Raw genomic sequence first — 25,530 nt, 5'->3', positions numbered from 1 at the left:
AAACTTATCTCTGTTGAGCTCCTTCCAAGTCAAGAATTTCTATCAGTGTTATCATTCATTCCTACATGTTTTACTCACCTGCGCAACTATTACCGTGCTTCACCAGTTTCCTGTGGACTACGTGCCTGCCATACTTGCCAGGTAGATGTTCACCCAGGGGCGGGTTTACCTTTTTGGGGGCCCCAAGTAAAGTAAGGATCTCTGGCCCCCACACATTTTACGACGAATTGCACTACAGTAATATTGAATAGAATAGAAATAGAAAGTATAACATTTTTTACTTTAAACTGCATAACAAAAATGTTCTACACTTTGGTAGGCCCTACTTGCTCCCTTACGCTTTAAAATATAAACCTTGGTTTTGGATTCATCAATCTTAATTTTGTCCATTATTCAATATTCAAAATTACACAGTTCATTTCGCTATGAGAAAATAAACCTCTTGGTTTTAGCTTGAACAAACTGTCGTCTTATTGTGAAATCTGATATTCCGATTCTCAAATATGTGTTAGCTAGTGATTGTATTTTGTCTTTTAAACACTTTTATAATGATCACGAGATGATCACGAGATGATAACGGGTGATCGGCGCCGCCGTAGTTTGCTCTTCAGCGCAGAGAATCAAGAGTGTTCGGATTTACAACGCGCAAATTCATCCACTTCTCCCGAAAGACATGAAAGAAAGTGGCCGGTAAACTGGGAGGAGAAAAAGGGAAAGTAAACTATCTAGTTACCTAGCCTACACGATGTAGCCTATTTCTGACGTGAATAAAACACTGTCAAATTGGTTCTAAATTCCGCTTCCATAGATGTGTGTATTTTATAAATATCCTCCTGAGACCCAGGAAAAAAAAAAGTATATATTTTTTTATGTTGTTTAGAGCACAAGAAACAAATGGTAAAAAAAACATTTTTGAAAAATAATATTTTATTCATACGTTATGCTATGTCCTGTAGCGGACACCAGGACTCAGTTGTTTAAAAAATAAAATGACATGAAATTATATGTATTGGCAAAACCAATGGGATTTTTTATTTTTTATTTTCTTATCGCCTATACATTTTGGGGTTTCAGGATTTATTTATTTTTAATAAAAATTTGTATAAAGATGATTCTTAACTATGTTATGAAATATATAATGGAATGAACTGATACACCATTTTACTTTATATATGTGGGTAAAATGGCCATAAATTAATATTCCCATTCAATGCAATGTGTCTGTACACTGTATCTAATGTGCACATTAATGTGTTCTTGGAGCAACATTTAATGAAAAAAAGAAGTATAATTGGAGTAATAATTGGCAACATTTTAATAATAATATCTAATATTTCATAGGAATATTGATGTATAATTTATTTACATATTCACTTGTTGTGTCTCACAAAACGCCTGATAAACATGATTTAAGTCCTGATGTCCTCTACGGTGGACATGTATGAAATCAATGCCCTGTTCTGGAACAGAAAGACTTTTTTTTTTCTTTTTTTTTTTGAAACCCCATAACATTTTCCTGAGATGTTGGTTTATGAAATACAATTTGAAAAGTAGTCCGATTTAAATTATAATTACAATATATTATCATATTTCCTACATTTGATTACTAAATTAATGTCAGACATTTTTAAAGACCAAGGAGAAGTTGTTTTCATGGTGAAACCTCCAAACATTTGGTATCTCTGAAAAGTCCTGAATGTGCTCTTTACAGGACACCCAGATTGTGTCATGTGACGTGCGGTGTCAGAGAAATTCACTAAAATATAATGTCCACTACAGTGGACAAAAGTTTATTCCTGGGTCCCAGGAGGATATGTGGTCCCATATTACCAAATGTGAATCATTGATCGATCAAACTGAAATGGTTTGTCTAGAAGCGAACTGTGATGCATTCATGCTGTTATTAAACACTGTTATTGTGTTTGTACAGTTGAGGCCGTATCGACCACCAGAGCTCCAGCCAAGAACAACTGCAAAGCTCTGACTTCCACCAAAACCAGAGCAGCTACAGGTAAAACCACTCACTTAAATTTAGGAATGTGCAAAAGACGCAAGTGGAGGATAGTTGCCAATGTTAACATTTTCATATTTGCTCCAAAGTTTGACGTCATAATAATTTTAAAGTCTCATGTTCACCCAGGCTGCGTTTATACAAAAATGCAATAAAAATCAATTGGTATAAATCTTCAGAATGGTCCTTCAGGAATCATTGTAATATAGACCTTATTCACAGCAGCGTCATCTTTGATTTTTAATGGGAATGAAAGCGAGGCTGTGAGGGACAGACATGCATGTGTTTTTGGATCGTTCTGTTCATGAAACACTGGAAAAATCTTTCCAAGAAATTTCAGTTGACAAACTCCCGACAATATAAGCTGTGGAGAATTGTAAGTAATCTAGGAGCTTTATACAGCTTTTTACAGCGGATGCCATTGGAAACACGGCAAGTCTATCCCTCACAGCCTCACTTTCATACCTGTAATGGCGCCGCTCTGAATAAGGTCTATACTGATTTGGTGCTCAAAACATTTCTTATCACTGTTAAATACAGTTGTACTGCTAAATATTTTGTGGAAATTGTGAAACCTTTTATTTTGGATTCTTTGAATTAAAAAGTTAAAAACAGGAACACTGTTTGTGTTGCCTTTTAGTCATGTCTAGTTTTGAATTCCTTTTTGAAGCTTTCCCATTGTCATGTGACTCCCTTACCCCTCATGTGATCTTTTCATTTGCTCCTTAGTATTTGTGTCATGCCCTGATTGGTTCATTGTTCACAGGTGTTCTTTGTTACTAGTCCTTGTGTATTTAAGCCCTCATGTTTGCCCGGTTATTTTGCTGGGTATTCTGTAACATAGCTAATGTCGAGCAGACGAAGACAATGACGTAGCGAACCCAAGTGCAGATTATTTGTGAAAATCCAAGAACATGAAACAGACTATGAACAAATTCCAATATGTGAAAAATCATTAATGGGAATAAAACGTATTAACAAAGACCTAGCACATGAGACAACTTTGTTAATTATTCCCGTTAATGATTTTTCACATATTGGATTTTGTTTGTAGTCAGTTTCATGTTCTTGGATTTTGGATTTTCACAAATAATCTGCACTTGGGTTCGCTACGTCATTGTCTTCGTCTGCTCGACATCAGCTATGTTACAGAATACCCAACAAAATACCGGGCAATCATGAGGGCTGAAATACACAAGGACTAATCACAAAAAGAACACCTGTAAACAAAACAATGAACCAATAAGGACATGACAAGTACTATGGAGCACATGGAAAAAAAATCACATGAGGGGTAATGGAGTCGCATGACAAAACCTTGAGTCTTGTCACCATTTTCAATTTCACAAGCTAATACTATCCCAAGTTTATTTATTTATTTGTTTATTTTACTCAAGCTAACTGAAGATAATATCATTCCTTCTTAGTTTGATTAGGCTTTTCACCTGGAAGGTGGCAAACTCGCTTCAGAGACCATGTCCTCTTGTGGTTCCTCTTGGGAGGAAGGACTGAGCATAGACTCTGGAATGCATTCCTCTAGCTGAGGTTCCGAAGAATCCGCAAGATGCTCGGACTGGATGGGAAAGTTTCGTGATTGGTCTACTGGACTTTTCTACTGCATTACTGATCTCTGGATGGATGTGTGAGGTACAGGTGGAGCTTGTAACAAAAAAAACAACAACTCATGCTTACTAAGGACAAGTAAAGTTCAGAGTAATGGTTTCACTGGGCTTTCCACCTGGAAAAAGCCTCCATGGAACACCACAGTCTGTGTGGCGGCAGGGGCCGCAGGAACAGAATCTGCATCGTCCTGGATGTTGTGTGACGTCTCAGAAGCTTTCTGTTCAGCCTGCTTGGCTCTCATGGCAGCCTTCACAGCAGCCAGTCGACTCTTCACTGCAGCGCTGGCACCTGCACCTGCTCCGGCCTTCCCTCCTACGGCAGGAGGCTTCTGTAGCAGAAAAGGACAGGATATGAGAATTACACGCTTCACATTTGAAATGCAAGATTATTAAAGGATGGTGCTGATAATGTGGTTTACTTTGACCACTCTTTTTCTGACGACAGGCCTGACTTCCTCTTTCCAATCCCTTGCTTCTGCCTCTTTCAAGGAATTAAACTTCTTGTTAACATCTTCCACCTTTAATTTTTTTTATTTTTTTTATATAATAAATAATTCTTTGAGCAGAACTTCCTGAATTATCTACTCTTGTTTTAAACTGACGAAGTTGTTCTTTGGGGTTTTTTTTTTTTTTTTTTTTTTTATATATTTTTTTAATATCCATATGTCTAACTCCACCAATAATTGTGCCTCTGAGTTTGTAAATATCACATTCTTTTAACTTCAAACTAGATGTATGGGGACAAACACATAATCGCGGTCACACTTTGGACCTTGTTTTTACTTTAGGTGTGAGAGTCCACTGTGGAATTATTGGATATGACTGTATCTGATCATAAATGTATAGTTTTTTTAACTGTGATTCACCAGCTATTAATAAGGTCTCATCCCACGACATACTGTATGTTCTCGCATCTTTAATGAGCATAGTCTCTCAATTCTGCACAATGTTTGACCGTCAAAGCCCTTGCTTGTCTAAACATTCTAATACTAACAGTCTGCTTGTTAGTTTCAATGCAATCTGTTTGCCCTCATCAAAAAATGTCAGTACCCCTTAAGGTTAAGTCTAAGTCCAGAAATGATAGCCATGACTCAATAACAGTACTCACTGCTTGAAAAGGGAATGTAGGAAGGCTGAACACACAACGCAGTTGGAAAAAATCTGGACTCAAAATACACTATATTAGCATGAAGGAGCTGCTATTAGAGTATATCAGAATGGTTAAGGATGTAAGAACAAAATATTTTTCAGAGCGAGTCTCTGCCCATCACCACAACCCAAGATTTTTAAGACCGTTGATCTGCTGGAAAATCCAGTTGAAAGTGATGCCGACTGTGAATTGTTTATCATGTTTTACTGAAAAGGTTTAGTCAATTAAATCCTCTATCACACCCATGATGCATTTTTCAAGATTCTTTGAGGAGAAAGTTCTAAAGAACCGCATTTATCTGAAATGGAAATCTTTTGTACTGTCACTTTTGATCAATTTAATGAATCCTTTCTGAATACAAGTTACCTAATTTCTTTTTAAAAGTCTTGCTGACCCTAAAAGTTTGAACGGTAGTGTATGTTGTTTCGCTGTACATGTTTCAAAAGGGCAGTGATGGCCAGCGAGACTGAGCGTTTGACTGGATTTTCTGAGCTGTGGGAGTCACGATTTGATGATACCGCTATCCCGGAGGAGAGTAAGGCTTTAGTTTTAGCTGGTATTAAATTGAAAGTTGTCTTAACTCAAAGTCTAACACAGTATCCTAACTAGGTTTGATGCAAGCTTTTACTGAAAGTGAAAATGGCACAATCACAACTAATTAGAACATACCGTCTAATTAGTAATACCGTCACTGTCGGGTGGAAACCTTGTGTCTCCAAAAACACTACTTTTCAGAATGAAACACTTTTTAAAAATAATTAAACATGGTGTTGTCAAAGTTGATGTAGTGTTTTTATTTGTTTTATTTGTTCAGACAATTGCATGTGCTGTCATATTAACATTTTACCAAAATCAAGCTCAAATGTAGTTACAAGGTTTTTGACCAGAGACTGTCGGACATACTTTGGTCAGTCATTAGAACGGCCGCATCGGAGGCAGTAAGTGCATCATATTACGTTTTCATCAACTATATATACAGTAAACTTTTTATAGCCTGTGAGTTATGTGGGCGCTCAGTTTTTTGTAATTTGGCCAAAATCCAGGCAGGGTAGGCGATTTGTTCCAGAAGCATTTTTTTGTTATGCTAATTGAAAGTCTCTTCACATACTGATAGCAATCACTAAGTTAAGTGGTCTAAATGTATTTGTGTGTGTGTGTGTCTGTGGAAGGTGTAGGACTATAAAATGTTCTTCTAATTGCATTCGGCCCGAATGCAATGTTACGATGTCGTCAACGCATGTATATTCATACCTCCGCGCACCCTGCTCGTGCTGACATCACACATCATCAGTGCACAACGAGCTTATGCTTGTGTTCATACTTGTCATTTGGAAGAGATGGAAACCCATTATGATATACTCGGAGTGGTTCGTGACTTGAATTTATTCGTTTCAATGGCAACCCTATCAACATCAAAATGAATCTGCAGCAGTCAGGTGGTACAGGTCAGTGCTCTTTTTATATCTGTAATACGACTCGTACTTGAGCTTACTTCACTTCTTTATTGTTTCTGCTTTTTTCGTTTTACGTCACCGAACTGTGTGCAAAAAACATTCAAGCCTTTACATCACTTCCGTGTCCAACCCTTAAAGTAACAAGCATTCGTTCTATCTTATTAATGTAACAAACATATTACTTTAACTATGCATCAGATTATTATATTAACTAAGTATGCAACACTCTTCAAGTTGTTTGTGCTTTGAGACATGAGGTAGTTTAACACCATCACGTGATGCTTTGCAAACTCTGCTGTGTGCGTTCATGTGTTTTGAAGGCACGCCTTTGAAGAGTGCTCTGAAGGGAGGGTGGGATCTCATGCTTTTAAAGCTAGCCACTCTGAAAACTGCCTACCCTACCTTTAAAGATGAAGTGCTATGCAGAGGCTATTTAAGACTGTACTGGCTATGACTCAACAACAAATGCTAGACTGAGACCCTCTTCTCTGGTCCTCGAATACACAACCCACAGACAGATGTAAAGGTTGACCAATAGTAATCATTAATGAAAAAATTTAAATTATGAAATATGGAGATACAAGATTGGTGACAAGAATAATGAAATTTCAATGGTCTCAAATTTGATATAATAGGCTAACCTTATTTAAAGCAAAAATGACTTTATCATTATAGTGAAATAAAATTAGGCTACTTGTATTCTGATAAGATTTTGGTCATATCTCCCACCTTTAGATCTGACAGTACTGAGACTTTTGGATCAGAACTGGGACCCTGAGTAAAAAACTTTCATGTTAACCATATAACATGGGTCAAAAAGATACATAGTATAGCTAACCTTTATTCTGCATCCCTAAATCCTACTAATAGTCAGGAGAGGTTTTTTTTTCTTTTACTTGAGAGTTTATGGATCATGTTCTGATGTATTTTTCCCAGGATGCTACTAGTTTGGACTTTGAGCGTTACCTGCAGCCAACAGTGAGAGACAGCATGTCTCCGGGTCTTGCAGCAGAGAGGTTTTCCCTTGTGGTGGAGGATGCTGAGATGGAGAGTCCTGTGACTCCGGCAGAGGAGCGTCGTCTTGATGTCTTGGCAACACCTACAGGTAGTTTGTCCTTCATATCACATCATAATGTTATTAATGCTCACATATGGTTTGTTGGGGGGCATGTGGGCACTCACTTCTCTCTCTTGCACTCCTGTCTCAGTTCTTCCCAGAATGATGTTCACACCCGGGACCAGTCAGGTGGATTTACATCTTTCCTTTATTAACTGTCATTTCTTCTGTCTTTCATTAGGGTTCCCACTGTTTTCCAGTCATGGAAATTCACTCAGAATTTGGATCTGATTCAGCAATTTTGATCCAATAAAATATTTTATAGATGTGCAACTAGTAAAACAATTTCTACACAAATGTTTATGACTTGATTTTTATGAATACAATCTTAAATCCTAAAGATTTTTTTGTAATTTTTAGTTTTTCAACCATGGAAACCATCATTTTGTTTTCCATGACTGGGGGAACCACTACTCTATCACACTTTCTGAGAGTTTAATTTTTAATTTGTCCATAACCTTGTGTTTCAGATGTCAGACAATCTGTTGCTGTTCACCCCAGAGCAGAAGGAGAGAGTGAGACCATCAATGTGTGAACGTGACCTGATCATGTTCACTCCTCCCACAAACAAACAAAAGCACATCCACTCACTCTTTGAATGTGGATGTTTTTTTTCCTTATTTTATTGGCATTCACAGTGTTTTTAACAAAGCAAAAAAAACGATGTACTTCCATTCTGTGAATTTACTTTATCTTATTCTGGTGACTGATTGTTTTGAATGCCAGACGTGGTAGAGGTCACATGGGTCTTGGGAGAAGGGGGCGAGTGATTAACATTATTGTTTGGAAACTCTCTTTCCATCTTCGTCTTGTCTCTCCTCAGCCTCCAGCTGTTCTGTATGTCTGAAAATAATTGTAAATTATAAAAATATGGGCTTCAAAAACCATCTTTTTTAAATCTAGGGGATTTTTTTTTAAATACCTTGCTTTGTCAGAATCTGCAAGACCACTTCTGTTCTTTTCTCTCAGCTTGAGTCTCTCCTCCTCCAGCTTCACGCTGTGCTCATATGCAGGGAAGAAGGTCTGAGTGAAGAACTGCTGTGTTTTCTGCATCCAGTCCTTCTCTGAGGATATGAAATTAGCCCACTATTAGCCCACTATCAGAGGCATAACTAAGATTTTATTCATTTACATGAATTTTCCAGGTGACACTTTTAAATTAGGCTACCTCATATCGTTTTCCAAGACTGTGGGAAGCACATTTACATTTATTCATGTAGCATATGCTTTTATTTAAAATAAAATAAACTACTTCCAAATGAGGAATACAAGCAAAGGCAATAATGTAAGTGCTAGCAATACAGCGTTTCAAACATCCTCCAGAATAGTACAACCCTTGATCTTTATTTTGTCTTTATTTTATTTTAAGTCACCTTAAAGCCCCTTTGGAAGTTTGCTGAGACCCCCTAGTTGAGAACCACAGATATAGTAACAAGGACAGACCACATTTTCCATTATGAATTGCATTTGTGAAGTCAAACCTTTGAAAGCAAGCACAGGACTTTGTCTTTGCTCCATCTCCTCAGATAGGGATAACTGAAACATTTCAAAAGATAAGAGCAACTTAATAGAGACAGTCTGGTTAGCTTTCACCCCAGCTAAGATAATATCCACCTGTATGTGATACTGAGTGGTATCTACAAATCTCAAGAGACTTTGTACTGCCAACATGAGAGAAAATGGCTGAAATTTCATTCTTAAAAATTGAAAAAACAGGCACTGACTTGAAGTGAACTTGGCTCTGTAATATTCTGCGTGGTGTCGTCCCAATGACTTGTGTCAGTCTGGCTCTCAACATCAGTTTGGATTCTCTGGCCTTTCACCTCAGCACAGCCCAACAATGCCTCAAAGAACTCCAGAAAGCTAATCTACAACCAAAATAATTTGTCATATCAAATCAAAGTAAGATCAACCAAAAAAAAAACATGAGTTCAGCTACTGACCTCCAGGTCCAGGTTGATGTAGATTCCATCATGAATTGCAGAACTGTCAACAGAGAGGATCTCTAACACTTTGGACACGGTTAGCTCGCTGTCATATAAAGAGAGGTCCTGTGAACAGGACTATGCATAAGAATTATGTGTGAATAATTCTTAGTAAGTTGAGACTAGATGAAAGTAAGAGGCCTGTTACCTTAAGCAACCAGACAAATTGCCTTGCAGTCAAGGTTTGGTCAGGCTGGACAGAATTTGCTTCACACAGTTCCTGGTAAATTTCCCAGCATCTGTCTGAGTAGTGACATGCAACTGAAGCATGGTCAGGGTGGCAGAACAGAGAGCCTAAAATAAAGAAATACATTTTTAATAAAATAAAACAATAAAATAGACACAGTCTATGTTTAACAGGGACATTCAAGACAATTTGTAATAATACAATCATAATATAATGTGTATCTCTCTACCTTTCACATTCTTTGCATTGGGAATGATATTCTGCCTCATGAGCTTTGAAAAACATGCTGCGAGTATGTTATTAGAGGACCTGTAACATGACAAGTGATCTGTGACTAGATGGAAACTTTCAAGAACATAAAAAATCCTATCATTGTAGGAAAATACTCACTCAATATCTTCGTGGCAAACATGATATGCTACAACAATAATATAGCTGATACACTCTCTCGGTAGAATGGCAGTGAAAGGATAATAAACCTGATCTGGATTCAGACAGTGACAACAAGCAAAACTTTGATTACAAATAGTTTATTTGATATAAAGAGAAAACATCACAAACCATTATTATGCTTAAAGACATTACCAGTGATGAGATGATCTATTTGCGCTTGCGTGATGCCGTGCTGGTGAACTTTACAGTCCATGAGAAATCGAGAGAACTGCAGGTAGGTCAGGGGGAATATTTTGTCTGGAGATTTCTCATGTCCAAGGCTGCTGTAGAAGCTATATATCTCCCTTAACAAACCAATGTGTCTCAGCACTGCAAACTCCACCTGCACAGATGGAAATAAAATAATACTTACACAGCACACCAACACAATTTTGGCTCTGGATTTACCTTAGGATTCATTTCAAATAAGGACAAAAACCTGTTTGAGTTCTTGATCTCTGTGGTCCTCAGGGACTCTGTCTAACAGAGTATTGATGTTCAAAACCATGTCAGATCCGAGTGAGGAGTTTGTGCTTGACTGTGAAGATCTTTTGGATGAATCATCTAATTAACAGAGATAAACTATTAGAAACACTATAAGTAAAAAAAAAATAATAATAATAATAAAAATAAAAAAAACCTCTTGACATACTGTAAGGGACATGAAATTAATTAAACAGTGTTTATAGTACACTGTCAAAAAATTCTGATAAGTTAACTCTCTCTAAAGGTTTTATTTATTTACTATTTTTTAGAATGACTGTTTACGGTACATTACCATGCTATTTACCACATAAATGCATAGAGTTAACCTTTTTTTATTCAGGGATCAACGAGGATGGCCAATGTGAGAGTGTTTCAGGTCATTTGATGGAACTGTCAAATTAGATATTTATTTAACCAGCACTATAGCTTGTTTGATTAGATGCACTTTTATGCTTTGCTTACTTATAACATGTGGTTTTCTGTGACATACTGTTTTCTGTTTCATACCTTAATTTAAGCTTGTTAGTAGGTACAATTATATAACTGGCTAATAGATGAGGTTTTATCGAAATTGGTCTTTTAAGCTGTCCTGGAGTTTTTTGTATAATTATAATTTAATATACAATTGTAATCAAAATTATTCAACCCCCATTGCAAATCAGGTTTATTGGCAAAATGTACAGACTTTCAGCTGTTTGCAATGAACAAATCAAACATAAGTAATTGAAATAGCTCAACACAAATGTTTCAAATGATTTCCACAAATTCAACTGAAAATGCAACTTTTAATTACTTCTTCAGTCTCACAATTATTCAACCCCTTTATGGTAAGCATCTTTAATACTTAGTAGAACACCCTTTTGCTATTATGACCTGATGCAAACGAGATGTTTAACCAAACACCATACAGCTTCTGGCAATTGTAATTTTGATTACAACTGTACACTCACTGGCTACTTTATTAGGTACACCTGTTCAACTGCTCGTTAACGCAAATATATTATCAGCCATTCACATGGCAGCAACTCAATCTCAGAAAAAAGAGAAAATATCTGGTGAGTGGCAGTTCCGTAGACGAAAATGCCTTGTTGGTGCCAGAGGTCGGAGGAGAATGGCCAGACTGGTTTGAGCTGATAGAAAGGTAAGAGTAGGCTAACTCAAATAACCTCTTGTTACAACCGAGGTCTGCAGAAGAGCATCTCTGAATGCACAACACATCAAACATCGAAGCAGAACGAGCTACAGCAGCAGAAGACCACACTAGGTGCCACTCAGCTAAGAACAGGAAACTGAATAATAATTTAATATACGAAATAATAAATGTATATAGGCAAGAGTATATATATATATATATATACATTTATTTTATAATAAATGTAACAATTATACATTGTAAACTACATTTATATATAAATATTCATTTATACAATTCAATTTAGTTATGTAGGAAATCAGTTGCTAGGGACAATGGTCAACTATATAGTTTAGTAGCCATTAATTGACCAATCAGAATCAAGTATTCCAGAGAGCTAATGATATTTAATTCTAAATATTTAATTCTGGTCATGAATATTACTTAATACTTTACTCTCGTCTGGAAAAGGAGTCGTAATCCCACTCAGGCCAGGAGTGAAGGCAGGAAATTCAGCTATGCAGTCCTTATTAAACTCCCCTTCATATACCCGTCCATTTTCAAAAGTGTATTTCCCCTGCAAAAGACCATCTGTAGTGTTGGAATCACACAACCATCTCACATCTCCATAGTTTGAAAGGTGGTTTACCTGTCCATGTTTTTTGTCATGTTTCCACTCTCCACTATACACAGCCCCACTGGCATATAAGAACTGTCCTTGACCATGACGCATGCCTTTAACGAATTCTCCCATGTACTCGTTCATACGAGGGTACTGAGAACACGGAACTCTTTTACAGAACCATGTGTGCGTTCCTTTTCCATCCTACAATAAGTAAGAAACTTCTGCTAAAATTTTCAGTACAAAATTATACAAAATCATAATGTAGGAAATGACCCTAAAAATAAGGGCAAAGTTAGTAAATGACAGACCTGAATGCCATTTAACCACTGTCCACTGTATTGCTGATCCAACTGAACCCATCTCATTGTTCCTTCTCCATGTCGGACATTGTTCCTCCATTGTCCTTCATACACATTGCCAGATGGGTAACTTAATGGGAAACAAATATATTTATATTTTCTTCAAATATTAATTTATAAAGAAAAAAAAATATTTATAGAGAAATTATTACTATCACACACCACCGCTTTCCCCAACCCTCTCTGCTGTTGTTCACCCAGTCTCCTTTGTACCATGATGTGGATGCTTGGTTATAGTACATTACACCCTGTCACCATCACAGGACACCAGTCAAGATATTTATTATTAAATGCATGTGAGGAAAGTTGAGACAATAGATGTGTGTATGCACATACCTGCCCTTGTCTTTTGCCCAGATACCACTGACCTCTGTACACAGTAGAGGTTTTGAAACATTTGAACACCCCGACACCATGACGGACACCTTGGTGTAACTCCCCCTCATAAGTGCTGCCATCTAGCCAGGTGTAAGTCCCATGTCCCATGGGAACATTTAATTTAAAATCACCCTGCCACAACAGTTAATTTCGCTATGAGTAATTCATTTCTCCAATCAAAACACTGGGGTATTATGTGACTTATCAAATCCTAGCTAATGTAAATCTTCCTGTACATTTTTTACTTCCATGAACTCTTAACATACCTGATACTTTACACCGTCTGACCAGATATATTCACCAGAGCCATGCATCAACCCATGTGAAAAACAACCCTAATGAATACAAAATGGTAGAAATAATGAAATAATGTTCGGTAATTTAAGTTCCCTTTCAGTCACTCACGTTCGACGTAACGTCGACGTGACGACGTAATTGGGATCACTTCAGGGAGCCCTATCAATTTTGAGTGTCTACAGAACGAGCCAATGAACGTTGGCGTGCGTGAATCGCGTCACGCGCCCCTGCCCCGCAGCGCGGGTATAAACAGGAAGCGGGCGCACGCACACATTGTCTTTCACTTTGGAGCCGAGCTTTTGTTTGACTTCTGAACCTACAGACTGCTTACTGAGAATGAGAAGACTCTCATTCGTGTTGGTGTGATGGCGCGATCAGCGGTGGCCGCGAGCATTGCAGCTCACAACTGCTGTTTTCACAGCACTGCTGTTTTGTGTATTGTGTATGTGTCGGTATCGGTGGGTGTTCCGCCTGTGTGTTTATTCACACCACGGCTACCCCTGGGTGCCTCAACATTGAGAGAGTGTTTCTATTTTTTTTATTTCACTAAAAGAGCAACACAGATGTCATTCCGCTTGTGCGTTTCTGGATGCCGTCATTCCCTGGCGCCAGCAGATGGCCACAGTAGTTGCCTCTCGTGTTTGGGCATTCAACACGCTGAGGCAGCTTTTGTGGATAGTTCATGTTCCCATTGCGGGAATATGACTATCTCAGCGCTTAGATCGAGACTCGCTTGCCTCAAGGGAGGTGCAGTCCCCTCGCCTATGCCCCGATCTAGTGTTTATTCTGCCCCGCAGAATAGACCTACTTCGCCGCATGACCAGGGTGATCTGAGGATTACCGTGAGGGCTTCCCCGTCGAGACAACCTCCGCAGGCCCCTCACGCCTCACAAGCGCTGTTGCCTTTGGAGTCCCTTAGCGAACGTCTTGGTCCTTCTCCGGAACGACCAACCGTTTCCTGTGGGGCTCCTCCTGACGACCAGATGTTGATAGCAGCATCGGAGGGGGAGCTTCAGTCCTCTGGAGATGACGACTCGGCTGCGTTACCCTCCTCGGGGCGTGTAGCGTTGTCCGAGACCGATCCAGAATGGGCAGAATGGCCTATGCTTTCCCGGGCCGCCGAGAAGGTCGGGCTTGCGTGGAACCCTCCACCACGTCCCGAACCTTCTCGGTTGGATGATTGGTTTCTCGGGGCGGGCCGTGCTGGTTCTCAGTGCACCGCCCCGGTACCTTTCTTTCCGGAGGTGCATGAGGAGCTTTCTAGGACGTGGAAGGCACCGTATAGTGCCTGAAGCTGTCCTAGTGGCTCCTCCCCCCTCGCCACCCTTGACGGCGGGGCAGCTAAAGGGTATGTGGATATCCCCCCAGTGGAGTGGGCTGTCGCGATGCAATTGTGTCCGGCGTCCGCCTCCTCTTGGCGGGGTAATCCACGCCTCCCGTCCAAGGCCTGTAAGTTCTCGTCCGGTCTAACGGCGAGGGCTTACAAGGCCTGTGGACAGGCTGCTTTCGCCCTCCATGCTTTCCCCCGGTGGAGGGCAGGGCGGAGAATCTTTTGTTTCCTTTTCTTTTTGTTCCGCCACTGACCCACTGACCCTGGACGGGACGCGGAGGTTCTAGGTGATCTACCCCCTGCGGTAGTTGACACCATCACTTCTGCTAGAGCCCCCTCTACGAGGCGCCTCTATGCGTTGAAGTGGAACCTGTTCGTTGACTGGTGCTCCTCTCACGAGAAGAACCCCCGATCTTGCTCGATCAGAGCCGTGCTTTTCTTCCTGCAAGAAGGGCTGGAGCGAAGGCTGTCTCCCTCCACCCTTAAAGTGTATGTTGCCGCTATTGCCTGAATGTATGTTGCCGCTATTATAAAGCCAAAACAATCTCTGTTACCTTAAATGATACGCTTATCTCTGTAAAGCTGCTTTGAAACAACTTACATTGTTAAAAGCGCTAGGCCTATATAAATGAAGATGACTTGACTTGACTTGACATCACGATGCTGTTGATGGTAAGTCTTTGGGGAAGCACGACCTGATCGTCAGGTTCCTGAGGGGAGCGAGGAGACTGAATCCTCCTCGCCCACTCTCTATACCCTCTTGGGATTTGTCTCTGGTCCTTTCGGCACTTCAGAGACCACCCTTTCAGCCTCTGCAATCAGCTGAGTTAAAAATCCTGTCCTGTAAGACAGTACACCTGGTTGCGTTGGCCTCTATCAAGAGGGTAGGGGTACCCTCTCTATCAAGAGGGTAAAATGCATGCATTTTCGGTCGACGAATCGTGCCTAGAATTCGGCCCGGATAACTCTCACGTGATCCTGAGACCCCGGCCGGGATACGTGCCCAAGGTTCCTACCACTCCCTTCCGGGACCAGGTAGTGAACCTGCAAGCGCTGCCTTCGGAGGAGGCAGACCCAGCCCTGGCTTTTCTCTGTCCCGTTCGTGCTCTGCGTCTGTACGTGGACAGAACGCAAAGCCTCAGGACCTCAGATCAGCTCTTCGTCTGTTACGGAGGCCAGCAGAAGGGAAAGGCTGTCTCCAAGCAGAGGATGGCCCACTGGATAGTGGATGCCATCGCCTTGGCTTACGAAGCCCTGCCCGCCCGGTTTGAAAGCTCACTCCACTAGGGGTGTCGCTTCTTCCTGGGTGCTGGCACACAGCGCCTCGCTGACAGACATCTGTAGAGCTGCGGGCTGGGCGACACCTAACACGTTCGCTAGGTTTTATAGCTTACGTGTTGAGCCGGGTTCTTCCTGTGTGCTCGCTTCAACCAGCCGGTAACACCGAAGTTCCCGCTCTAGTGTCGGCTTGCTGCACCACTCCCTTCCTCGGAACGGATACGTGCGCTTTTTGCTCCAGTCGAGTTCCCCACTTGGCGAATCCTGTGAGCTCCTCCACACTCCTTCGGCAGTCGGACATTGCGGAGCGTCCAACGCCAGGCCTAGTGCTTTGAGTAACTTGTGCTAGGCTGGGTTCCATATGTGTGATCCCTGCGGCGATCCAATATGTGTATTCTTCCACGACCAGCTCCCTGCGGTGAGCCCGTGTCTTTCCCTTGGCAGAGTCTGCTCTGCCGTCACTGTCCGGTGTAGCCTCCCCCTTCGGGCTGGAGCCACCCCAGTGACATTCCATATGTTGCACTGCACCTTTGGCCAGTCCATATGTGTATTCTCCACATGTTACCTCCCTTCGGGCAGGATGTGGCTCCGCAGCGTCCTTTCCCCGGAAAGGCACGCTTTCCCAGTGTTATCCAAAGAGTTCCTCTGTGTGGGGTATAATGGAACAGCAGTTGAACTCCCTCTACGCAGATCTTCCGCCCCAGCCAATTGGGGGTCTGAGAGTCTTGCGTAGGGCGCTGGATGTGGCAGCAACCGTGGCGTTTTCCAAGGGATCCCAATTACGTCGTCACGTCGACGTTACGTCGAACGTGAGCGACTGAAAGGGAACGTCTCGGTTACTAATGTAACCCTCGTTCCCTGAAGGAGGGAACGGGAGACGTAACGTCCCGTCGCCACTGTTGCTGACCATCACTGCATGGCCGTCACAATGTCGGCTCCTCAGCGAAAAACAATGTGTGCGTGACACGATTCACGCACGCCAACGTTCATTTGCTCGTTCTGTAGACACTCGAAGTTGATAGGGCTCCCTGAAGTGATCCCAATTACGTCGTCACGTCGACTTTACGTCTCCCGTTCCCTCTTTCAGAGAACGAGGGTTACATTAGTAACCGAGACGGTTTTCAAGTAGAATCTGTTGTCTACTGGAGTTCCCTGAAGGTAGCCTATTTCAGGGCAGGGTTTTTTAAACTGGGCCTAGGGTTCAGTTTTGTGATAAAATATATTGAATTTATTTCTAATGTTCATCTTTCCTCCCTTACAACATTCTCATATATATATTTTTTTATATATAGCCTATATATATTAAAGATCTGTTAAGTAATATATAATGTACAGTAGTAATGTTAGCAATGTTCTTAATAAAAGTTTAATAGTGCATTTAAATTAGATTTACATTTTTATACAGGATCTAAAGGTTGAAAACCCCTAAGTTATCGTTCATCACTCACCTTGTAAATGTGGCCACCTTGAAAGTAAGCGACACCTTCTCCATGAAACATTTCTCCACACTTTTCACCCTCATATCTGAGAGAAAAAAAAGATCCCAAACACTACAAACCCCTATTTTATTTGTCAACCAATCTGAGTGTTATCGTTTCGCAAGAATGTCTAACCTTTCCACGATTATATGGTGAAGAATGGGAACTTTACGGCACTGATCATGTTCATTATTGTTTGGTCCATGCTCGTTCGTGTGCCGAGACACTGCAGAGGAGGAACACACAGCAGAGCTCGAGGAGTCTTGTCCATCGTCAGGCTCTGTGACGGACTCCGACACTAAACTGGACGTGGAAGACTGTCCTAACACTTTACTTAACGTTGGTTCTGGCGTAGATCTGTTAGAACTTATTTTTTGTACTTTAGCCATCGCCGGTAGAGAGAGTCAGAATTATTCGCTAGTTCACCAACTAGTTAACGTCCCTGTGGGGTGTACACACTACCGGTTGCTAAGCAATGTTACAGTACGGCAAGTTAGAAGGGTAAAAAATATATATATAGAGAGAGTCTTGTTTAATGTAAAATATGATTAAGGATAATATTTCTCAAAGTAGTTTTACTTTTGAAAGTCAGCTTCTGTACATGCACAGATTAAAAGGACAGTTCACCAAAAAAGTACAGTAACACTTTACAAGAATGAACAATACTTCTAAAACATTTATTAATCTTAACGTTAATTTCAACATTTACTAATACATTATTAAAATCAAGTGTTGTATTTGTTAACATTAGTTAATGCACTGTGAACTGACATGAACAAACAATGAACTGTATTTTTTAAACTAAAATGAAAAAATACTGTAACAAATGTATTGCTCATTGTTAGTTCATGTTAGTTAATACATTAGCCAATGTTAACAAATGAGACCTTATTGTAAAGTGTTACAAAATAACTTTTTTTTTCCTGAGGAAAACTGGTAACCAAATAGTTTTGGAGACCATTGACTTCCACTGTACGGATAAACAAAACAATAATTTATTTCTCAAAGTACCTTATGTTCCACATAAGAAAAAAAGTCTTGCAGGTTTGGAATGACATTAGGGTGGGTAAACCATGACAATTTTCATTTTGTGTGTGTGTGAACTATCCCTTTAAATTAATTATTCCTATTCTATACAAGCACTAGGGGTTATATATTTGCACCTTTAAAATGTTTACTAATTTTTAAGAAATAAAAAATACAAAGCCTCCAAAAAAAGTGACATTACAGTTAGATAAAGAATTAGGAGCTCAAACACATTAAAAAACATGAGAAAGATACTTTATTATAAAAAAATACAAATAATAATAAAATCCTTAATTAAAACAATAGTGTTTAACAGTCAATATAAAATTCACAGGCAAACTCAGCAAAAATAAAGTGTTTCAGTCAGGAGAAACCATATCCAGATTAGCAAGGTGTCTCATGGTGGGTCTACCATGTGGACAATTCCAGGGCTGTTCAATTTCACCCATGTGAAGCACAAGTTTCTTCATTTCACTGATGTTGAGGGCAGTGCCAACCATCACCTGTGTAAACAGAAAAACAGAACAAACTGTTTAAATGCAACGGCTCAATCACAGACTCTGATCTTCCTTTACAGGTTTTTATGTGGGTTCATACTGGTGGATTAGAACAGGGTTGCAAAATATTCCTGACGGGAAGAAAAGTTAGCTGCCCTTACCGATTTGCGACAAGCCCTGGATGCGAACATTTGCCTAACTCGAGAAGGTCGACACATGATTCCTGGACTGTCGCTAAGCATGAAGATGAGTTCTTCAATGTCACTTGGGCCAAAGGTCCAATTCTTACTTGTAGGTAAAGACACCAGCTTCACCCTCTCCATAACCTGAGCTGATAAACACACCACCATACCACATCAATTTGAAGGAATATGTACCAGATACGATCCTGAAAATCTACTACAGTAGATAACCCACCATCCTCATCAATGAGGAAGTCAAAACCATTCTTTCTGAAGATTTCAAGGTTTTCCATGAGCACAGTTTCACTGATAGCCGGGAGGTGGAGATTTTGTGGACTGCATATGGAGAAAGAAAATACAAGTTAGCTTTAAAATAAATACCAGCTCCCAGTTCCACTTATATTTGCAGATTGTGACTTACACTATGAGCCTCTGTCCCTTTAAAACCGTATTCTGTTGGAGCATCTCAAAATTGTACTTTTCATCTGTGGCATGCTGGTCGATTATGAAAAGGTCAGATTTCAGCTTGGTGATAATAAAACCCAGGTTGAACTGACCAATGATTTCCATATCCTTGAACATATCTTTGCTGTAAAGAAAAGTTGAAACCTTTTAAATGGCATATAAACTCATAAACATGATGATTGCAGTATTTCAAAGGGATAGTAAACCCAAAAATAAAAATTCTGTCATAATTTACTCATTCTCAGGTTGTTACAAACCAGTAAGCATTTCTTTCTTCTGCAGAACATATTTTGAAAAATGATGGTAACCAAACAGTTTCAGTTCCAATTGACTTCCATTGTAGGGGAAAAAAACAATGCAAGTCAATGGACACCGAAAGGGGTTGGTTCTTTAAAATTCTTTAAAAAAAGAAAAACATTCTTTAAAAAAATATTTTTTTTCTTGAACAGAAGAAAGTGAGTCATACAGGTTTGGAACAACATGAGGGAAAGAAAATGATGATAGAAGTTTCATTTTTAGGTGAACTATCTCTTTAGGAGCTCAAACTAAAAAGATCAGTCTAACCTTATTTCTTTCTTAAGCTCGTCCTCAGCACTATGGTTTTCTCCAGGGTTAATCTTCGCCCTGAACCGTCTATATTTTAACTCTTGATCATTGTTCTCTGTCTTCTGAGCCTGCAGCCTCTGTATCCTTTTAGAAAGTTCCTTCAGAGAAAACTGCAAAAGCACAGTTTTCTTCTGTATGCTGACAGGTGAATCCAATTCCTGGGAGGAATTCTTGTTTTTGGAGTCCACCAAACATGCTGGAGGTTCATCTTCACGTCTAGCTCTTTTAGCTTCAGGACTTAAGATTCTTTCCTGGTGTTGTTCTGACTTTGTTTCTGGCATTAAAGGTTCATGACTCCAGAACTTATTTACAGGTTCATCAATAGTCTCAGCTTTAACATCAGTTTCATATATAATAGGGTGTAAAACTGACTTGTTTTCTGAATTGTTTTCAAGTAGAATCTCTGGATCATCTTTTGCAGAACTTTGGTTTGCAGCCCAAGAATCATCAGCATCACTATCAAAGGTGCTTTTATATTTAGCTAAACAAACAGTCGATTTAATGGAAGTAACAGCCGCAAAACTTGGAGAGGATTTTAAAGGCGGCCTCATGTCAGTAACTTTTTTAGAGCAGCTCACAAAGGAAAACATATTCTTCTGAGAAGGACCAGCACAAACAGCTTTATGACTAGACTGCTTTGACCCAATTCCTGGAGCCTGATGGTTTGAAAATGCTTGTTTAAGTCCTGCTAGATTGATGGAAGTCTTTGGGGGCCCTTCATCTGTAAGAGCTTGAGACGCTGAAACGGTTTCAAAATCTTCTGTACCAGTGCTTGTCTTAGTTGGTCTACCTAGGCCTTCAAGAGCAAACATCAACATATGTAATGACACTTCAAGACAACACATGAGCGGTCCTATAAGGTCTGAAGTACTTTACCTGTAATTGCTGGAGAAATGTGATTGAGACTTATTTTATTGACACCAATCTCAAACATAGCAATGAGTGAGCTTTTTAGAATGGCCAGCAAGAGTTTTTCCTCTTGTAGAAGGATTTGACGTTTGTCTGGAGTGACATTCACGTCGACACAGTCTAAAATGAAACAAAGAATCAAAACACAGGATTAAATGATATGTTTAAAAATACTTCATTAAGCATTTATATTCTACATACTTTGTATTATATAAACTACCATTTAAAGGTTTCTGAATGACTATTTAAACATTTTCGAAAGTACAGAAATACAGTAAATTGTTAAATATATATATATATATATATTTTTTTTTTTATATATATATTCTATTATAATCTATTTTAAAATGTAATTTATTTCCGTGATCACAAGGCTGAATTTTCAGCAGGCATTACTCCAGTCTTCAGTGTCACATGATCCAGAAATCATTCTTATATGCTGATTTGGTGCTCAAGAAACATTTCTTTTTAGTATTAATGTGATTCTTTGATGGAGAGAAAGTTTAGAACAACAAGTGTATTTTAAATAAAAAAAATTGCAACACCTGTCAAAAGTGACAGTAAAGACATTTAAAATGTAATTCCTCTTGCTGAATAAAAGTATTTATTTCTTTAAATACCTAATACTTTTAATACCTAATAACCCAAACTTTTGAACAGTAGAGTATCCAATTATTTACAATCATATACAATATATTATATTATATACAGTACACTAATTTAATTTCTTAATTTAAAAAAAGTCTTACCTGAAGCGACAGTGATGTTTAGAGCGACAAATGGGTATTGATGCCGATTGTACATGTGATAAACCTCATTCACAAGCTTGGAGACCTGCAAATATTACAAAAAAATATGAATGAACACATCATACTTATTACATATATTATAAACACAAAAATACTTTAATAAAAAGACCACACACCTTTACTGGATCACAGGGTCTTTTATTGATAAAGAAGAACTGTCTGTCAGTAGCACTTCGACCAACACCATGATCCCCTTGTGACACAAACCCTTCGATGCTAGAATGCAATAGTACCAATAAACATCACTTTACACAAGAATATCCAAGTTATAATATGGTTTTCATTACCCGAACTGATAATAAGTCAATCGTAGATAGACCCACAAATGAATATGTTTACACAGAATAACTTACATGAAAAGGTCTTTTGGAACATCTACCCCACAGAGACCATAGTCTTCCTTAATGGATTCATTGGGAGATATTTGTTGGAAGGGAATCAAACTTTGTAGCTGAGGACAAATGTGACATGTCATAGTATGTTACTCTCAAACAACAGGGACAAACAATAATGCAGGTACTTTGTTAGAATAATATGATAGTGTTATGTTGGTCAATTTTGGTTTAGAGAAGAATAAGACGAATAAATAATAAGAATTTATCTTAAAATATCCACTAGAAAATAGGTTATTCTCACCTGTTTAGGTCCAAACACAGCTCCAATGTTGTCTCTCATGCTGTTACTGCCGCTGGTGCACAGTACAGTGGTGCGCTTGCCTTGTCCCATCTGGTTAGTGCATGTAATACGCACACCAGTGGAGATGATGCAGTAGGATTGCAAGACGAAAATCATCTTGGAATAATCCTGTGAAGAAACTATTTAATTCCTTCCTAAACATGGAGACAAACCCATGTACCCATATATATCCCAGCAGACCTTTTTGATGTTGCGCTGGAACTCCTTGTGTCGAACAGGTAACGTCGAGAAGAGCTTCTGAAGAGTGACGGTAGTGCCATGCTGACGGGGATGCGGCACACGCTCAGTGAGATGACCATTGTGGTCATACACCAGCCGAGCTCCGATCTGAGCGCTCTCATGACAGGTCACGACACTAAGATCACTGCGGATATTGAACAGTGTATATTAAGGAAGCACTAGAGAGTTTAATCAAACATATCAGTACATGATCAACTGTGAGATCATCATTGTGCTATAATCATCACGTATTATGTAATGCTCATACTGTAAGAATTAAGAAGACGCATACAAAGTAAAGTGTTACCTAAGAGCACAAAGTGAGCTGAGAGCTTCACCGCGGAACCCAAACGTCTCCACGTGTATCAGGTCGGAAAAATCTCTTATTTTAGAGGTGTGATGTTTTAAAGCTGCAGATGTGGAGAAGACACAGATAGGTACACTACCCGTCAAAAGTCTGGAATCATTAAGACTTTGAAAATGTTTTAAAAAAAAGTGAAATATTACAACTATTAAAAATTGTATATATTTTAAAATGTAATTTATTCCTTTGATGGCAAACTTGTATTATATATCTATATTAAAAAAAATCTTTATTTTTTTTTAACTTTTGACCGGTAGTGTAAGCATGCCAGACTCTGTTATGTCCAATGTTCAGAAAGAGGCAACTTACTTAGTCCCTCAAAGTTTTGCTCCTCAACACCTTTTCCATTGTCTGACACTTCCACCAACTCTGTTCCACTGTCTTTTAGCTTGACATCTGTATGAAAACAAAACAATTGACCAAATGTAGCATTATCTCAAGCGCAACATTTCCTCATGCTGTCATCCCTTGAGCTCACCAACATTAGTGGCACCAGCATCAATGCTGTTCTCCACCAGCTCCTTCACAGCTGTGGCCAGACTCAGCACCACCTGTCCAGAGCAGATCTGATGCACAGACTGTTTGTCTATTGCCTTTATGGCTCCAGCTGAATCCGTGCTAGGAATTTAAAATACAGACTATGAGAGCAAACAGCATGAAACATTAGTAAACAGTACTGTACAATACTGTAGTAAACCAGTATAGCAGACAGGGATGAGCAGTATGATACATGTATTTCAAATATAAAATAGGATTTTGTAATTTGTATTTGATAGGGTTGATGAAAATGGCTTCATATGTTGTATCAAAATACTTTAGTGTTCTGTATTTTTGTAGTTTTAAAATACTGTAAAATACTTTGTTAAGAAGTCTACATGATGACATCATAAAAATGCAGCCTCTGATTGGTGCCTAATCAGTAGTTTGCCCAGACTTGTTGAGATCAGAACAGAAAATGTATCCATAATTCCATATGGAAGAAGGTGGTCAAGGTAAGAAACGTGCAGGCTTGCCAGTTTTCCATCATTTTTTTGTGCATAAATTGCTATAATTTTTAACAGTTCATGTTAAGTTTTGGTGTTCGTTTTAGTAGTAGTGTTCTATAAATAGTTTACCAATTTACATAATGTTCTTGAAAACTATTATACCGAGCAGCAGCCCCACAGTTAAGCTTGCTACTTTCAGCCAACGTCGGTTGTGCACGAAAAATAAAATAAAGTTGCTATGAATAACGTTACAGGGGCTATCAGTTGTCATTGAGTCGGTATTGCTAATGCAAAATAGGCCCAAAATTACCAAGCACCAAGTAACTAAATAAGGATACAACTATGTCATTCGCAAATTGTTAAACTGTTGATCACTTTAAAACTAACCTTCATCTGGGAGATCACAGGGATATGTGAATATTTGATCTGTTAACTGGTTGCTAATGTCAGATTTATTGCATGACTAGGCAGAGAAAAGCTGTTGCTATCAAACATTGTTTACTTAATCAACTGAGTCAGTGTAATGGTGAAGGGATAGATTAAATAGGCCAATTGGTGGAAGGTTTGCGAAGAAATGTCATGCTCCCTTGTAAAAGTACTTTTTAGTCATTTTAAAATACAAAAATACAGTAGTTTATTTTGATACATTTTGTGGCAGCTGTATTTTGTAGTTTATTTAGATACACTTAAAATTAAGGTATTTGGTGTTTTATTTTAAAATACATTTTGATGTATCTTTGCTCAACCCTGATAGCAGATCATCTCACTTTGTCTAGTCTAGTGTTATTTCTCGTTGTTATAGTGCATCTATGGTTATAGTGTAGCAACCTATTGGAAACAGAACATGCAAAGCTTTAAAAACTTACCACGAATCTGACATCCTTTCTGTAACAGTATGGTTATAAACGCTTAACTTTGCATTGTGGCTATTTTGATAGCTTTTGCTCCCTGCGGTATTCAGAAGAAACAAGGAGCAGGAATTGAATGTGTTTTCATTGCTCCGTGTGAAAAACCAATTATTCGTCAAGAAAAAAAGCTATGCTAAACTACAAACTATATCATATAACAATAAACGCACGCGCATAAGTGCGTCGCTCTATGCTGCTCAGTCTGAACACGTTCCCGCCCGCGGCGTGACGCAAAACATCAGGTTTTGCGTCCGTGACGTGATCAACTGTTGCCTACTGTCAATGCTACTGTACAAATTTGTTATATGAACATCTTTCTTTTTTTATTACTTTGTTATGCCAAGTTAATCTTTAACTTTATGCGTCTTTCCCCTGTGAAGTCTATGTGGAAACAAATTTTCCAAAAAACGGCTATATATATATTCTCCATTTCTCCTAGTTAATTAATCAGTTCATTTTATTTATGTATCATTGCGATGCTTTGTAACAAAATCAAAGTACCAATTTTAACGTTTTATTTTGAAACATTTCATCATCCTGCA

General features: G+C 39.1%; 3 protein-coding genes and 1 long non-coding RNA gene across 4 annotated transcripts; 2 read left to right on the top strand and 2 right to left on the bottom strand.

Moving 5' to 3' along the window:
* Positions 1–3,494, top strand: LOC311306555. Its single transcript, XR_014630181.1, has 3 exons — positions 1–141; positions 1,931–2,011; positions 3,439–3,494. It is a non-coding gene; the product is annotated as an uncharacterized lncRNA (long non-coding RNA).
* Positions 3,495–5,236: 1,742 nt separating this feature from the next.
* LOC311306271 (uncharacterized protein) lies at positions 5,237–8,124 on the top strand (the record flags this gene model as incomplete). The annotated part of the gene is made up of 6 exons (XM_084434592.1): positions 5,237–5,318; positions 6,973–6,980; positions 7,174–7,342; positions 7,446–7,483; positions 7,825–7,960; positions 8,081–8,124. 6 exons carry the CDS (start codon positions 5,237–5,239, stop codon positions 8,122–8,124), a joined length of 477 nt encoding a protein of 158 aa, XP_084290718.1.
* rsph10b (radial spoke head 10 homolog B) lies at positions 8,029–17,357 on the bottom strand. Its single transcript, XM_084434752.1, has 17 exons — positions 17,292–17,357; positions 13,205–13,273; positions 12,897–13,070; positions 12,723–12,808; positions 12,510–12,630; positions 12,226–12,402; positions 12,033–12,153; positions 10,398–10,522; positions 10,112–10,301; positions 9,917–10,010; positions 9,756–9,835; positions 9,488–9,633; positions 9,298–9,405; positions 9,079–9,222; positions 8,836–8,890; positions 8,277–8,418; positions 8,029–8,197 (listed from the first exon to the last, which is right to left on the bottom strand). The coding sequence occupies exons 1-17, from the start codon at positions 17,340–17,342 to the stop codon at positions 8,131–8,133; spliced, it is 1,950 nt and encodes a 649-aa protein (XP_084290878.1). The 5' UTR covers positions 17,343–17,357; the 3' UTR covers positions 8,029–8,130.
* A 1,223-nt stretch (positions 17,358–18,580) lies between these two features.
* pms2 (PMS1 homolog 2, mismatch repair system component) lies at positions 18,581–25,378 on the bottom strand. Its single transcript, XM_084434787.1, has 15 exons — positions 24,947–25,378; positions 23,573–23,712; positions 23,404–23,490; positions 23,038–23,140; positions 22,692–22,875; positions 22,452–22,619; positions 22,169–22,266; positions 21,932–22,031; positions 21,756–21,840; positions 20,974–21,126; positions 20,056–20,893; positions 19,448–19,615; positions 19,262–19,362; positions 19,006–19,175; positions 18,581–18,850 (listed from the first exon to the last, which is right to left on the bottom strand). The coding sequence occupies exons 1-15, from the start codon at positions 24,958–24,960 to the stop codon at positions 18,707–18,709; spliced, it is 2,553 nt and encodes an 850-aa protein (XP_084290913.1). The 5' UTR covers positions 24,961–25,378; the 3' UTR covers positions 18,581–18,706.
* Positions 25,379–25,530: the final 152 nt, after the last annotated feature.

The sequence above is a fragment of the Rutilus rutilus genome (genome assembly GCF_951802725.1).
Source record: "Rutilus rutilus genome assembly, chromosome: 16".
Lineage (NCBI taxonomy): Eukaryota > Metazoa > Chordata > Actinopteri > Cypriniformes > Leuciscidae > Rutilus > Rutilus rutilus.
The sequence above is the reverse complement of the archived record's forward strand: the minus strand, read 5'-3'. Positions and strand labels throughout refer to the sequence as shown.